General features: G+C 39.3%; 1 protein-coding gene across 1 annotated transcript in view; it reads right to left on the bottom strand.

Moving 5' to 3' along the window:
• Positions 1 to 5,582: 5,582 nt before the first annotated feature.
• The window catches only part of AOPEP (aminopeptidase O (putative)), a 195,408-nt gene continuing 184,534 nt past the window's right edge, over positions 5,583 to 16,456 (bottom strand). Inside the window, exons 14-16 of the mRNA XM_074165976.1 lie at positions 12,245 to 12,331; positions 9,402 to 9,546; positions 5,583 to 6,386 (exon numbers count right to left, since the gene is read on the bottom strand). Of these exons, the coding sequence (XP_074022077.1) occupies positions 9,406 to 9,546; positions 12,245 to 12,331 (228 nt within the window). The 3' untranslated portion in view covers positions 5,583 to 6,386; positions 9,402 to 9,405. The remainder of the gene's footprint in view (positions 6,387 to 9,401; positions 9,547 to 12,244; positions 12,332 to 16,456) is intronic.

Below are 16,456 nucleotides of genomic sequence, written 5' to 3'. Positions count from 1 at the left end.
TTTAACCAGCTGTCTGGGTGCTGGAAAGGAATAAACCTCATGAACCCCTTTTGATGGCTTAAGTGTACTCATAGTGAGTGGGTCCTTCTAGCGACCAGAAGCTAGACAGGGAGAGGCACTGGATTTCTATCAGCCACTGAAACAAAAATTTGAAATGTCAGCTGGCTGTAGCTGAGTTGTAGGCACAGATTGTGCCTTAGTTTGTATTTTATATTCTTGCATGTGTGTGAAGGGAGAGAGGGTGAGCAGGAAGAAAAAAATCCAGCATGTTGAAACTCAGCTGCAGAAATTTAGCTGTGATGTTTATATTCAATTGAATCATAGTATTGATAGGATTAGGGAATAACAATTCCATATAAAACAGTTAACCTGAACAAAACAAGTAGCAGAAAAATCCAGCAGTACTATGTCTTTCATAGGTCTGTACATTTAACTACTTCCCATCTCTTTACAAATCATGGTACTTTAAAAGCATGCTTCATAACTCTCTGTATTGTGGCAGATAGACTTATTTCATAAAAAAGCAGCCCCTCAGGAACAATGACCCTCTCTTTTCTATTATTTTGAATAAAAATGTCTGTTAGGCCCATGAGCTTTGGTAGATGCATATTGCTATCTTTAAACAAACATGTTTCTATGTATTCTTGACCATAATGAACAGTTCCACTTAGTTATCCATATTGTGAATTACACTATCCTTAAGATTTCCCATACATATGTGCCAAATCACCCTGTATATACAGTTTATTCACTCTTTGCATTTTTGATTTTATTTCTTAGCTTGTGGGTTTGAGACTCCCAAAACAGGTGCATCCAATATGTCATTTCCTTGCTACTGTTAAAAGTTCCCTTAATATTTCATGTATGAGAAAGCAACTTTTCTTTGCATTGACTAATGATGCTGTAACTTCTACTATAACTTGTCTAAAGATAGGACTTAGATTTTTTTATTCTGAACTAACTTGTAAAGGTACCTGAAGGTACAAATTTCCCATCTGTATTATCATTCCCTGTAGTGACCACCAGTAAGTGTTTAAGTGCTTTTAATCTCATGATTGTGCTGCACTTCCGTATCAGCTTGAGATGTCTGTGAATAGAGAGGGAAAAGCCAGTATCAAATTCCACTGCAGAGGAGAGAGGCCTTGAAATTTGCTACAGAATTAAATCTTAAAGTAGAAATGACTGATACTTGTGTCTGTGAATTCAGACATTATCCGTGAGTTGTCAGTAGGCAGGATCATTACCATCTTTTCTGGAGACATGACAAAAATACAAACATTTTCTCCTTAGACCACTAAATTTCTTCTTCAAAAGCATCACAAAAACCACCATTATGTTTCAACTTTTCTCTCTTGTGAGTTTGCTTCTTCGCTAAAACACAGATGATCAGTGCTGAGCAATACACTGTACACTATGCTTTTAGGGCCAGTCTGAATTGCTGTAGTTCCTTGCTCTGGCCTGCTTGACCTTGGCCTTGAGAGAATGCTGCGCAAATGTCAAGCCCAAACCTTGCAATTAACCTATAGCAAATGTTTTGGAAAGATAATTCTGTTGGGATTTAAAGGTTTCTGATGATAGCTGTTGACTATTTTTCATTATAGCTTTTCTGATCTTGATTTCAACAGTTCTGCTTCTGCTTGCTGTATTGGCAGTGAGTTCTCAGATGCAGTTACTCTTTAGGCAGAAGCATTACCTTTTCTTTCTCTTACCTCTCTCTCCCTTTCTGCCCAGGATCCAAGATGAATGTAGGTATGATCCACAATGGGTTTCTAGCAGAATGAAAATCAAGGAACCAAAACCAACTGGTTTTTGTGAGGCTAAGTTAGGTAATGGTACAAATCACGCAGTGTACCTGGCAGGGAAGGGGAAGATATATGTTCCTATGTGTGTGATGCCAGCTCTGCTCCCAGCCTAGCACAAATTTTAATATGTTGACTACTGTTAATTTACACCCATAAAGTTGGTTTATTTTTAGTAAGATTCACTTTGTTCTGATGATCTGTTCTGCTTTTCCAGCAGCTGAGCTAGAGACAATATTCCCCCTTCCACCTCTTCTCTGTGGATGGGCAGGCTGTACAAATAGTACATCCAGTCACTTTATTTTTTTAACTCTCTTTTTAAGATGGAATACCCCAAAGTTTATTATATTTGACTGGCACAAAATGTCAGCCTTCCAGCAAGGTAACTTTTTAAAATAATTTTTACAGCATGTTGTGCCCACTGAAACAAGGGAACATATCCACGTTAGTGTACACATTCACTTCAGTATTTATATTTGCCTACACTGAGTATACTTGTGGTGAAATTCTAGATGAGTCAGGCTCCTCTTTTTGGTTGCTTCCTTGTAATTTTTTTTTTTTTTTTAAACTACTAGTCTGGGCAACAAAGACTGGGGCCAAAACCAAAAATGCACTTATGTGTTAAAAGTCTTTGCCTGTTACAGAGGACGTTAAACCTGACTTGTGAATATTGGGAATTGTAGCAGAAAGGTAGATATTTTATAATTTTAAAAGACCACAAAATTAATTAATTTAATTTTAGATATTAAGAATTAGTGTCCTGGAATAAGGTTCGCAATGAATTAGAGTAAGCTTTTTTGCTCAGTATATGGATTTATGTCAAATAGCAGTCTTACTGTAGAAGTACATTATTATATTAAGAGGAAAATACCATTAAGTTACAGCTGTAAAATTTGAACTTGCTTAGATAATTCATATACAACCACACCTGACTCTTAAATCATGCATATGGAAGGACGGACCTGTGAAGGCATGGAAATTCCTCCCTCCTCAGGCAAAAAAAGCCGAGACAGCAGTGTTGTGCAGCAGGACAAGCCGTAACGTGCGACTTACTGCCTCCGCGCAGCATCGTTGCAGCATGTGCAGGACCCACCACCACCCGCCAACACCTGCCCAGAGGTACAACGGCCTGTGGGTGACCCAGTCCTGAATGGTGAGGGTCTTCCAGATGTTTCCAGACCAGTTTCTGTTTGGAAAGAATCAACCCCAAACTAGCAAACCTTTGGCACATAATGGCACACAGTAGTATAACTGCTTGTTCATTCTTACAAAGGTGCCATGGTTTCCTTCTGCATACTTATATACACAGAGGTGCCCACACCAACAGAACAGCTAAAATTTTCTGTAATAGAAATACCAGTTCTCAAGACTTTCATCAACTGTGGAGATAAACTGGCTGGCTGCAGTACTCTGTTATGATACATTACCATGGCCTAGCTCTACAGAAATTTTTTGTTTTCTTTTTGAATATCCTTTTTCATAGTGCTTTTTATGTGCCAGAAATCCATATAAGCTCCTTACGCTTTGAGTCCCACTTGTATCCTCAAGCTGCCCACTTGCTCAGGCTGCATTTCTGGCTAGACCTCTTTCCTTCCCTCTTATGTGCAAGGAATGGGCAATAGGGTACAGCTAATTCCCTCCTAAAGGAGAAAGCACAGAGCCAGCAGCAGCTGCAAGCACCTCCCAGCAAAGCTAAAGACACAGAACAAAGCAGAGGAACTGCTGTCAGCAAAACGGTATGTTTTACTCCATGTCTGTAACAGAAAGCACATGACCAGGAATGCACGTCCTCTGAGGGGACTAGGGACTTGCTTAGGTCACCTCTTCATTACGGCCTGCCTTTACTCTGAAGTAAGCAGCACAGAAAAGTAGATGGTGATCCTTGCCTAACTATACAGATACAGCTTTAGCTTAATCTGAGTTTCATTTTTACAGTTAAAAGCTACATCCAGAAAAGTATGAGCGAGATCCTAAACAGCTGTTGGCCTTACAAAGTAAGTGGAAGACAGTCCAGCCTTCTGCGTCGGGCTTTCTAATGCTATCTGAAGTAAAACTACCACTTTGTTTGGAAAGGACTGAATTAGGGATGGGGAAAAAACCCAAACAAAACGCTTTACTTTATGCAGAGTAGACCAATTATGAAACAGAAGTAGAGTGAAACTGTAGTAGGGCAAGGACACACCTACAGGAATGCCTGTGCTTGTCATAGCCACATACATTGATATGTTAGCTACATTGGCATGTTAACCTTTAAGTCTTAGTTTTCACCTTCAGACAGAGATTTAATGTTGTAACATTTCTGCTATGTTCTCAAATGCCTGACTATACTTTTCAACAAATAAATGGGCAGTTTCACTGGATTTTGGTCAAGTCTGGATAGAGGTAGAATTTGATAAAACATCACTTCCAGTAATGATTTTAGTGACAGTAAGTTTGGAAAATGATTTTTTTGTTGTTTGCTTTATTTACTATAATTAGAATGTACAACTTCCTCCTCTCAGGAAATTATAACACCCATCTTGGGAGAAGCTTGAGTAAAATGAACAGTGCTAATGTTGGGTTGGGTTGTTTTCTGCTAAGGTCTCAATAGAGCCTATTAAAAACTTAAATAGTTAAATTAAATTTAACCACACTTTGTATGGTTCACTCTCAGAGCTTTTTACATGATTCAGAAGGATTTTAAACTGATAGTAATGCTTATATCATGTTACTGAAGCTACTGGGTAATACATACAGGAGTCTCCTTTTCTACTTCTGATGAGTTACAGTGACAGTAACTATTTGAAGCCACCTTTAGCTTCCTTCTTAATCTAGAGCCTCGCTCCATTTAGCAATGCTTGGATTAATAAATGACAATAAAAGCAACAAAAGGTCATACCAGCCTAGATACAGGGCCAGGGCTGCCACCTCTTTGACATTTTTTAGATTGTTTGGTGTTAGTGTTCTATTTTCTGTTGATTTTTCTCAGTTGCTGTAATGCATGATGGATCACAAATTTGTTGTGAGGGAATCAATGTTCAAGTTCATTCTCACGTTAATACTGCTGAGACAGACTGGAACAGTTGTAGCAAGCAAAATAAACTACTACTGTGCTCAATATTCTAAAGAAAAGGTAAGAAAAGTTTTGAAAGAACAAAAATTTGGCAATATTTGCAAATGTGTGGAATACCTTACCTGCCATATAGTTTTAGCAGTACTGCCTATGAACAGTCTTACAGTATCTTTGATTTCTGCATGTCTTGTGAAAGAACCTTATCCAGCTCTGGGTTCTTTCCCTAACACAATGGAAAAAGCAAAAACCAAGCCCGTTTCCTGTGCTGACCTTTGCAGAAAAACCTGTGAAATGAAGCGTAACTCTTTTATGAACAGGATCCCTTAATAAGTACATCTGTGAGTGTAACTACATTAGACGTCATGGTGGTATCTCAGTGTGTTCTTGGGCAACTTCCCAACTCTTGCTGCATTTGAAAGAAGTTGCTGAGTGTTCTGTAATTTAGGTACTGACACTGTGTCCCTAGAAAGGGGGAGGTCAGAAAATGTGGTGAGGTAAAGAGGAACTGTACTCTTTGGACCAAAGTCACTGTTGAGGCAGGCTCTTACTTTAGATTCTAAGCACAAGAACTTTAAAAAAAATTACCACATTTAATTTTTCTTGTTAATTTTCATTAACTAATGACTTTCAGCTGCTTCTCTCCTACTGCAAAAGCAGAAATGGGGTCATTCTTTTTCCTAAGTTTGTAAATTTGAAGTATTGAAGCACCGTGCAATGGAAAGACCACACATACTTGAAAAGAGTATTTATTTTTACAACGGCATTTGATGCAAAACAATAGCGTACAAAGAAAGTATGTTCACAAATTTTTGTGTTTTAAATCCTTACTCTCTAAAAGGAAAAATTAAGATGTCTTCTGATCAGTGGAGCAGTACGTTCCTAGGAAAGAAGAGCTACACTTGATATCTCACTGTGCAAAAGAAGCAGCACAGAGGTATGGAAGACATTTTCAGAAAATGGAAGGTCTGACATTTCTGGTAGAAGTTAACCTAAACAAGACAGAGAGAGAATGTTGATCTTCGTTTTCCTTCAGTCCAATCCCATCACCAGGAGGATGGCTAGTCACTTTTCAAAGTTTATTTCAGCTTCCATTTAACCTCCCCAGCCCCACCCCAGCTCCCACTAATTTTATATTGGCTTTTTACTTTGGTATATAAGTTACAAATGAAATTTTAAGTACAGAATACAGTTTCATCAAACTTCAGAAATTACTAATGTTGGCCAAATTAGTGAAGTGCATAAAATCATTCAAATCAAGAGTCCTTGGCATCTGCAAACTGCAATGAACCCAAATTTTCTTGTATCAAAGAACTACCTAAAGCCTCAGTAATGTACACGTGTGTGTGTGTGTAGTTTGTTTTGTGTGCCTGCATTCTTGGTTACAGTGACCCCCTAGAGGACATAAATACTGAAAGGTAAATGTTTCTGTCAGCCGATTGTTTTAGCAGTCACATAATCCTTCCTTTGATGTCTTGGGTCAATGAAATCCTAGTACCATCGGGGAATATATTAAAAGAGTTTCTCTGTGATCTTTCCTGCAATGGAAACAGCAGTAAAAGTTTTATTACTCTGTCACAATAAAGGACTATCTGTGCATTCTTGATTACCCCAGCTTTCCAAATTGTGTTATTTTTTAGGTTAGCAGTAGAGCATAACTGTGGTTACAGAGTTTGCAATGATTGCTTTAGATTTCTAGAGCTACCACAACAAGGTCTGGAGAAAACAGGGAAGATCCAATAGTGCAAACACATTCTCTTGGTTATTAGCTGGTTACACTGAAAATACACCTGGAGGTCCATTACCAGAGCAATACTGTGTGATGTTCTACATATCCACATACTTTCTCATCTTAAGCCAACAGTTCTCTAAACAGTACGGAGGTAGCTTTTCCACCTTAGGCCATCTAGTGTTTAACATCAGGACATTATAACGTATATTCGGTTTTTGAGAGAAAATAGTAACAAAATTTCTCAAAGGCTCTTAAAAAAGGTACATCTTTTTTTGCTCTAGGGCTCGACTCCTGTTCCTGCTGAACTGAGCCAGTGTGTAAAATCAGAACTGATATCAGCTCAGTAGGCACCGGAGGACGGGTCCATCAACAGCCTGGAACAACAGCAGCAGCTGTAAGTGGCAGCTCCAGTCGGAAACAACCATTTCCTGCAAAGGACACACAGTGCTAAGCTACAACTGCAGAGACAGCATCCATTAAAGAGAAGACTACAAAACAAAGCTTTATAGACAATTCCAGTTTAAAGTCACAAACATTTATTTCTTCTGACCTTTAGAAAAGCACGGTAACCAAATTACTTTAGGTGATGCCTTACTTTGCAGTCAGAACAAGAATTTAAGGAGTGCTATTTATTCTCAACTAAAACCAGGCGTCCTCCCCAAGTGACCCCTGCCTCTTATCCTCGATATGCTGCATCTCACACACACACATTTATTGTAAGTCTGCCCATTCAGCAGCAATGTATCTCAGCCAGTAAACACTCTCCGCCATGCGCAGGCTGGCATTAAGCAAAGTCTCCTCTCCCCTTCTCCTCAGGGGCAGAACTTAGCCACTGTGAACAAAGAGGGAAACAATCACTGTTCACCAATCAGCTAAGCTCTGCACCTTGCCAGAGAGGTCTCCGTCTCAGTACAGCTAATTATCAGCTGAGGTTCTTCCGTGATGCATCTGCTGCTTTCCTCTTTTTTTTTTTTGGGTTTTTTTTTGTTTTTGTTTTTTTTTTTTGTTTGTTTTTTTTTTTTGTTTTGGTTTGGTTTTTTTTTTTTGTTTTTTGGGGTTTTTTTTGTTTAATGGAGGGAGAGGATTCCACGCTGTGCACGGATCGCACAGTTATGCTGAGTTTCATACTAGCAGCTGTGGTCATGGCTGTGTGGTAATCCCTGGCAATGTGATTTTAATCTTAAATCACAAATCATCATGCCAGGAACCCAAACAGCCACAACATTAAAAGAAAGCTGTGCAGTCACACAGAGTGTTGTTCTCATAACAGTATCTTTAGATTTTATGTTACAGCTCACCATGCACTTCAAGTCTGTCTGAAAAGTCGAACAGGCAAGTCTAGACTAACGCTAACACATACATACCATCTAATTTTCCTGTACTAGGTACTTACCACCAGAAGCTTGTAGAAATTTTTATTTTTATTTTATTATTGAAGGGACTACAGGAAGACAGTTCCAAGTTCAGCAGTACCAGAACAAACTGCATCTCAATGTTTGTGGCCTTCAGACACTTGGAGGTATCTATCTACCAGACTAAAAATTGTTGAACAGAACTCAAATTCCTGAGGGTCCTTGATAACTCAGAGCACATAAGGAAGTCTCTTAGCCCTACCTGTTTTAGAAAGCAAACCTCCTACCCCATAACTGATGTCCTGGTACTCTACAGTCTAGTCCACTTTTCCCAAAAAGTTTTCGTGGCAGGCACAGTTCTTATCTATACAGAAGAACAACAAGCTGGTCCATAAACAAGCATGCTTTTTTAGTATCTATCTGCAGTATGCCATAGAAATAAAGTAAACACCTGAAATTCAAGTGAAACTCACTATCAAGTACTGCTACGTGTACAGGCTTGAACAGGAGAAAATAAGATTTCTGCTCAATACCGATTAGAAAATGATGATTTTGCTAAATTAGACATCTGAATTTTGATACCACAAATCAACTGTAAAGTTATGTGAACAACCAAGGCAATCAATCTGGCAGATGAGTTATATCATTAAGCAAAAATATGAGGTACGCTGTACTGGAAGAGACCTTCATACCAGTCTAATTGGCTATGTGTTAAACATGCAAGTACACACACTGTAAGGTTACCTCTGGCTACTCAAACAGACTGAGAAACGGACAATATCTTTGCAAATTACCAGTTTATAGCCTGCAGCAATCTTCATTTTATGATCATTTCTTGCAATTCTGCTTTTTCTCTCTTCATTCCTCCCCATTAAGTTCACAAACAAAGTAGATTATGTATGATATTAAGCAGCTTCTTCATGACAAGGCTACTCTTCTTACCTTGTAATCAGTGTTCAAAGGCCTCACTACACTTAACACAAAAACATTTGAATTATCAGCTTGTTCTCACATGATTCAGATCTGCTTCCAAGTGCACAGCTTCATACTTCCACAGTGGGCTCAGATTCTTTTCAAAGACTGTGCTGACTATCAAGTCAACAGGCAGTTAAACAGAAATGCTCCTTGCACAATTGCGAGTTCTGTAAGCAGAGTTAAGAATACAGAATAGGAAATAACTGCAGGTGGACCCTGGCCTTCTCTGGCCATTTGGACTTACAGTTGCCTCTTGTACAGTCCATTACAAAGTTTACAACATAGCCATGCTCCATGCTCTCCAGCTAGTGCCTACACATATCTAACTCACTGCTTCAGCATCTGGGCTTAAAAAAACAGAAAAAAAAAAGGCAAGATATTTAACAAGAGTTACTTCTGGAGCTAAGCAGCCACAAGCTGTATGGTATGCCAAAGTTTACTACATTTAGTGAGCTGTGCAAAATCAGGGTGTTTAATTTAAAAAGAAAAATCACCTCTTTAGAATAACATCTCTGCAACCACTTTGGCTGAGGACGCATCCATATGTTCTTGTGCTGCAGCAAAGCATTTATGTGCAAGTTCTTGTTGTTTCGCATCTTCATTCACCATTAATTCACCATAGAGATACACACCCATTGCCTGAAAGAGGAACAGAACATACAGGCATCCTATCACCAGTAATGACTGGTTAGCTGGTGTCATTCCATTGGTCTCCTAGTGCTCAATTAATTAAAACCAAAATAAAACAGACAACTCAAAACACAGAAAATACCATATACTCTATATAACACCTACCCTGCCCCCCCACCCATCCTTCTCTCGGTCTCATTAGCCTGAGGATGGTTGTCTGTATGGTGTATTGAGTATGTAAGAACAGAATATAAATGTATGAGGTATATGTTATGTTGTGACAAGAAAATGATTTCTCACTTCATTCTTCTTGCCACTTTTCAAGTTGAAATCTGTTTTCTTTTATCCACTACCTGAAATATTTTCAAATGCCCCTTAAGAAAACAGCTTGCCCTTCCTTCAATGAGATACACATTTTCTTTCCAATTGGGATGTTTACACACATACACACATATGAAAAGGACATCAACTGAAACAGTACACTCTAAAATTCCCATTTGGCAATTCTGTAACTCGACATCAGATGAATGCGATCTCGTCTGTGTTTCAGACTCTTCTCTTTACAGCTGAGATGCAGCTGAAGATGAACAAATCCTGGTTTGGTAAGAAGGCAGGCTTTTGCTAACTACTCATGCTGGACATAGCAGCTATGAAGAAAGATAACAGGGCACGTGGGGGCTCTGAGATCTGGGCCCCTTCAACAGGAGGTAGAAAAGAACTGTCTAACAGTGCTAATGGGAAACACATTGGGGATTGCCAATTTTTTCTTATGATACAATCATCTTTTCACCTAATTACAGGAATTCAGTAAGCGTTAAGATGTAGTTATCAAAATATGATTACACATGTGACAAAATATTAGCAGCTTAGCACACTGACTTTTACAGTTGTGCTTAACGTTTGGGCTGTTGCAGGAGAGGAAAAATTTGAACAGCATTGAAAAAACAATTTTTAATACTATTCCTCACAACTTCTAGCATTGGCTGGTAAGCCTTAAAAAAATTAGCTTCAACAAGAAGGGAAATTTGATGTTGAACAAAGTCTGAAATTAAAGGAAAAAGTTGTAGAAACCTGCTAGTCTTGTTGCCGGTCCCCTAAGAGTGCTCTCTTCTATCCAGAGACCCAAGAACTCAGATTTCCAGGGTCTGCAGCTGCTTCAGGGTCTGGCAGCCACACCAGGCATGCACACAGCCTTAGAGCTGGGCTCCACCCGCTTTCATGGAGAATTTCAAAATGTTGTAATTTTGTTACACATAGGAATTACCTTCTCTACCCAGTGTTAATAATTTCCCCCAAGCCTAAATATCAACACGCAGTAAACACACTCAGGTTTTGTAGTCCTGAAAAGGATTTAAATAGTCACATTTGCATTTTTCACAGACTTTAAAAAAAGCCAGGTCTTTCATGATCAGTAAGGACATGGAACTGCTCTGATTTCAGTTGTAATCACTCCAGTAGCTAGTCATACCATAAACTGTATGCACTGCTGGAGTACATGAAATGAAAGATACTGAAGATTCCATAAAAAAAAAGTTGCAAAAATTATTTCGCTGCACTGCAGAAACTGTTAAGTCTTTATGTGGCATAGTATCTGTTCCAAACATAATGCTATTCAGTATGTTTGGTTTTATGAATTCAAGGATTTCCCGCCTCCCCCAGACTTCTGCTGGTGGTTATCTCCATCTTTTCATAGGATTAAAATATGCACAATATATAAATTCCTTATTTTCATAAATAACGTTATTTTAAGCTTTTTTTTCTTTCTTTTTTTTTTTTTTTTTTAAATAAAATGAAGAGCTTGCCAGGAAGTCTGGGGCCTGTTTATCGGCTGGGATATAAATAGGAGGTATACTTCAGAGCTGGAAGAAAGCTCTGAAGCTTTATTGAGACTGCAATAACTTTATTGTGCTGTTGTGACAAAATATTTTTGGCTGAAAACACAAAAACTTCATTGGCTGTACATGGCTTTGTTCATTGTCAACATAAAAGGTACAGACACTAATATCTTGCCTAGACTTTAACATATCTTGCAATATTTTCTATTTTTTACATCATCTTAAATAGATAACAGTCATCCTAGGCAGTGATTATCTTTATTTTATACAGTTCATAGTGAATAAAAATAAATAAGTGTGAAATCGAAAGAACAAGGCAGAGGTAAATTAGAATTGTAAGTTCATAATTGCGTAGATAAAAAGCCATACTAAAGACATCATGTATGGCTAGTCTTTTAAGACCTTCAAAATGTTCTGGTATCATTTCCCTAACCATGGGAAAGGTATATCGTTGTGCTATGCTTCTCCTTCTGGACGTTGTCTTGAAAACTGAAGTCACCACATGACTACTTTGCACCTAGCTCATATCTACATGCGTTAACATTCACAGCTAGACTTGCCTTTGTCATGCCGCAAAAGAAACCAGTGCTGGGAAGTATCTTCCTAGGGTCATTGCTACCTCTGGCTTGCATAATGGAAGGAGAGGAGGGAATTTATCCTATTTCACCACTCAGCATGCTTAGGTGGGGTTGAATACCCCTAGGTGGCTTCCTTAAACTACAGTGTTTAATGGGGGGGAAAGGCAAAAACTGAATACACATTCAAGCTTTTGGCAAAGTGCAGGAAGAAAATATATTAAAATAATTTTTTAGTTTCACACTGAGGTGTCAAAAAGTTGATTATTTTGAAAACACTAATTACATGTAACTGACCTGATCTTCTCTGAGAAATGTCTCAACATCTCCATACCCAGGCACGTACTTGTGTTTAACAACAAGTTCACACCACCGATGACGAACCTTTGGGAAGAGAAAAAATATTAGAAAAAAAAAGTATTGGGAAGAGCAAAAAAAACTACCCAAAAACCCTGTATTTTATTGTATGAGTATTGTGTGAGTATTGATAAACAATATATCTCTAACCAGTTTGGGTTTGTTGTTGTTGTTGGGTTTGGGTTTTTTGGTGGGTTGGAGTATTTTTCCCACAGCCAGGCAGATGCCTCTCGACACTGATCAATAAGCTGGACAGAGATGCAGCGCTCTCTGTGTGTGAGCCTGGGCTCTGCAAACCCAGAACACCCAAAGACAAACTCCTGGTTCCATGTTAGTAAACTAACCCAGATACGGGCACAGATCTGCAGCATCTTCACCTCCACTGTTTCCAGTCTTGACTTTTTTTCCCTTTAAGTTAGGTTAGAGGTAATTTCTTTTATACTGTTAGAAGGTGGGAGGGGAGGGAGATTAAGACTGCCAACATCTGGAAGGAACAAGATATAACTGATAATTTCTCCTATGTAAGTGTATACTCTGATAAAAAGGCTTAAATATAATTCTGTAGCAATGCTAAATCCATGCCAAAAGAGTTAGAAATGACATCATGAAACAGAGAGCTTTCCGGTAAATGAAACACAGTTTTGCCACCATATCTTTGCCTGTAATAGATTTTAAGCACCTTAAAAAGTGTTTAAAATCCATCTACAGTTAAAAAACCGGGCTGTTCTACCAAATGCACATTGACAAAACTGGTAATTAACATACTGTAATGAAAAGTAAGGAAATTTTCAAGTAAATCACAATTAAAAAATATTTTAAGTAGTGTGAACGTGAATTACATATGGGTTTTTGTTGTCTTTAAATTTCTGACTTTGTTCTTAGCCACTCTTGTGGTATAAGCATCACCTTACTCTCCAGCAAGGCTTCCTCTGTTGTAGGCAGTGATCAAACTAACATTTTATATTCCATTAGTAGCTCAGCACTGATCCCAAAGGAAAACAGTCAAGTGTAATAAACCGCTCCCACTCCCCACCCAATCCTTTTACTTCAACCTTTGTCCTTACCATCTTTCAAATTACAGGACACCTAATAACAATCACCTTTCATAGCAACAGTAAAATGTTAGCAGTTCTAATATTTTTCAAAACTGAGTCCAAATTGTGCTCATATCAAGTAACTGAACATGAACCTTTTTCTGAATGATAGATTTACTGGTAACATTGAAAACGGATGCCAGAAAGGGAGGGAAAAAAGTCACACCTAAGTATACTTTTGCTTTTGGAAATAAGGTATCTGGATATACTTTCCTTGTCATCCTAGTCTTTGCCAACTTTATGTCTCGGGAAAAATTTCACAGACATATGTAATTAGATGTTAATGCATTAGCATAATTAACACATGATAAATGCTCACAGGTCCCAGAAGAGTCCTTTTTGGGTACCTGATATCTCTTTCCATCTGATCTCTTACATGAAATAGTTTGAACACGACTTATGAATGAAATAAAACGGTTAGGGGTTTTGTGGCTGAGTGGAGTTTGCACTCGCAGCATGTAAGATACACTGCAATGCGTGGTAGGGAAAGCAAGCTGTCTCTTAAACCTTTTTGCTGACAAAATAACAGCTGTTAAGATTCCTGCAAGTGGAACCAGAGCTAAATCTACAGAAGTAAATAGCTTTCCAAGATTCAATTCACTTTGCTGTAGATGCCCATATCCATAATGCAGAACTTCAAAACCCTTCCCAGCTGCTGATTCTCCCTGGAAACACTAAACATTTCACCAGTATATCTTCCCAGGAAATCCAGCTTCGTTACAGAGTGTTTCTCAGAGCACCAAGCAGCTCCATGCCTGAATCAAATCTTCAAGGCTCAAAAATTACATCTGTAAAGTGAGTTAATACAGAATACAAACACATTTAAAAGGTTGTATATCTTCATCTGATACACTTTATTCTGCACCTTCTGTCATATATTAAAAAAAATGAAACAAATTCCTTAGGTATTTGCATATCATGCATGAGAAACATATGGAGGAGAAAGGGACTGTGGTCCTCTCCTATGATTACTGCTCATCTACATCTCATGGTCCAGCAGCTACAGCACTTAGCCAGGAGGTAAGCAATCAAGTTCAGTTTCCCTGTCTACTCAAGATCGCAAACTGTGCCTTCAGAGAGAATATTTGGGGCTCTCTGCATAATTCCTGGTGAAGCTGTTTTTTCCCCTGCATTTATTAAAATATTTACTGTTTCTAAAGGAGGAGGTCGTAAAACTTTAGGACTTAAATTTCTCAGTACTTCCAATAAGCAAGGACTTGGCTTGTGCAGCACACACCTGTCCTGTCCCCAACCTGCCTTTCCTGGTGCAACCATCATAGCTGCATGGAGAGCAGAAGTTCATGTGGTTGTACTTCCTCACATACTAATGTTGTGTATGTCTGCCTTACTTTTGTATCATGACCTGATCATCTGAATCCCAATGACTTTGGAAAACACGAAAATTAAGCTGTGCCTGTTTCCTTATTTGTTCCTTCCTCCATAGGGTTCCTGTTCTTGGCAATCTCCTTTCAGAGAGTTTTAAAGAAGAATATTTATTTATTGAGTGAGATCTGGGATAGCACACACCTTTCTTTCTCTCTTTCATTTTTTTCCCCTTCTTTCCCAGAGCAAGTACAAATCCCGGCACTTTTCCAGGACTGGAAAATGAAATTCTGGCGCTTTGCCAGTTTAGGGCAGCATGTCTGTTACCCTCGGGTTACACGTTTGCTGCCTGTTTTCCGAAAAAGCCCCAAATGCTCTCGCGGCAGGGAAAACTGCAGGGGAACCAGGTGCTGCTGAAGCGTCTGTGAAAGCAGGAGGGTGGTGGGCCCTGCCGGCTCCCCCACGTCTGGTAAGGGAGCCCAGTAAGCTGAGCACGGAAGTCAAGGCTGGCTCCGAGAGCAGGAAGGGCAGGGGGTGACCTGTACAAGGCTGGCACTGAGATCTTCACTGCCACTTGGACCGAACAGATACATTGGTTCCCCTTCTGCTCCTCACGCCCCCCGATGCAGTGCAGCTTGTAGATGGCCATGCAACATGAACTGCAGCTAAAGCAAACACAGCCATTTCTCAGCACACTATAAAGAAGTAATTTTTCTAGTATAATCCACACCCTAGGCTGATACCACAAACATGAGAATTTTATTCACATAAGAGAGGGACAGAAAAAAATAAACTCAGTTCCCAACGTCTCATCCAATGCTCAGAGCAGGAAAAGTAAAATGGGCCCCACAGCTTCACAGCCTAATGAATGAGTCATGTGCACAGCCACTTTCAACAAACCAGTCTTGAAAGGAAATTTTGAAAACTAAGTAGTGTGTGGTTGGACTGAGCTAACCATACCGCATCCTGTGTATGCTCTTCTTGGCTTTTCTGTTCTTCCCAGGAGCAAATACTCAGTGGCAAAAATAAGAATTCATTAGTCCTCTCCCAGTTTTCTCTCTGCACGTTTCTCTGTGCTCTTCTGCACGGTTCAGAGATGCACACCATATGTCATTTTGGCTGGTTACACCATAAACAATATAAAGTAAACCTGAAAAGTAATCTACAACAATCTTTCCTGTTACTGCTGGCAGACAGCATATACAACTTTGTCTGGACCTGAAGCAGCACCTGTAACCACCCACCCACGCTCTTACTGGCTTGGCAGCTGCAGGGACCCACGTGCCAAAGTTGGAAATGCAATTTATTTTCTCAGCCTCTGATTCCGGGCTGAGAGCTGTACTTCTGAGCCCATCACTGATGGCTGGTACTCCTGAGGATGGGGAGGGGTGGCTGGGGGAGTGATGGAGGTCTGGCGGAGACTTCAGGTTTCTTGTGGATGGATCCTCATTGCCTGGAAATTGTTCTTTCCTCCCGCCCTGCTTTTGCAGCTGGTGCAGACATCTCCATTACCAGCTTTTTAGGCTAAATGAAGATTGTAACTGTGAGTTTTGCAAGACACTATACATATTAGTAGTGTATTTCTGAGGCACAGTTTGGTGGCAGGAAGACACTGAGACACTCACTGTCTCAGGTAAGAAATTTGGAAACCAGCTCTTAACATTTTCATAAACATCAACCACATCTAAATCTACATATTGGCTAGCATCTAGATGAAATGTCTTGAAAGGATGCT

The sequence above is a fragment of the Numenius arquata genome, chromosome Z (genome assembly GCF_964106895.1).
Source record: "Numenius arquata chromosome Z, bNumArq3.hap1.1, whole genome shotgun sequence".
Taxonomy (NCBI): Eukaryota; Metazoa; Chordata; class Aves; order Charadriiformes; family Scolopacidae; genus Numenius; species Numenius arquata.
The sequence above is the reverse complement of the archived record's forward strand: the minus strand, read 5'-3'. Positions and strand labels throughout refer to the sequence as shown.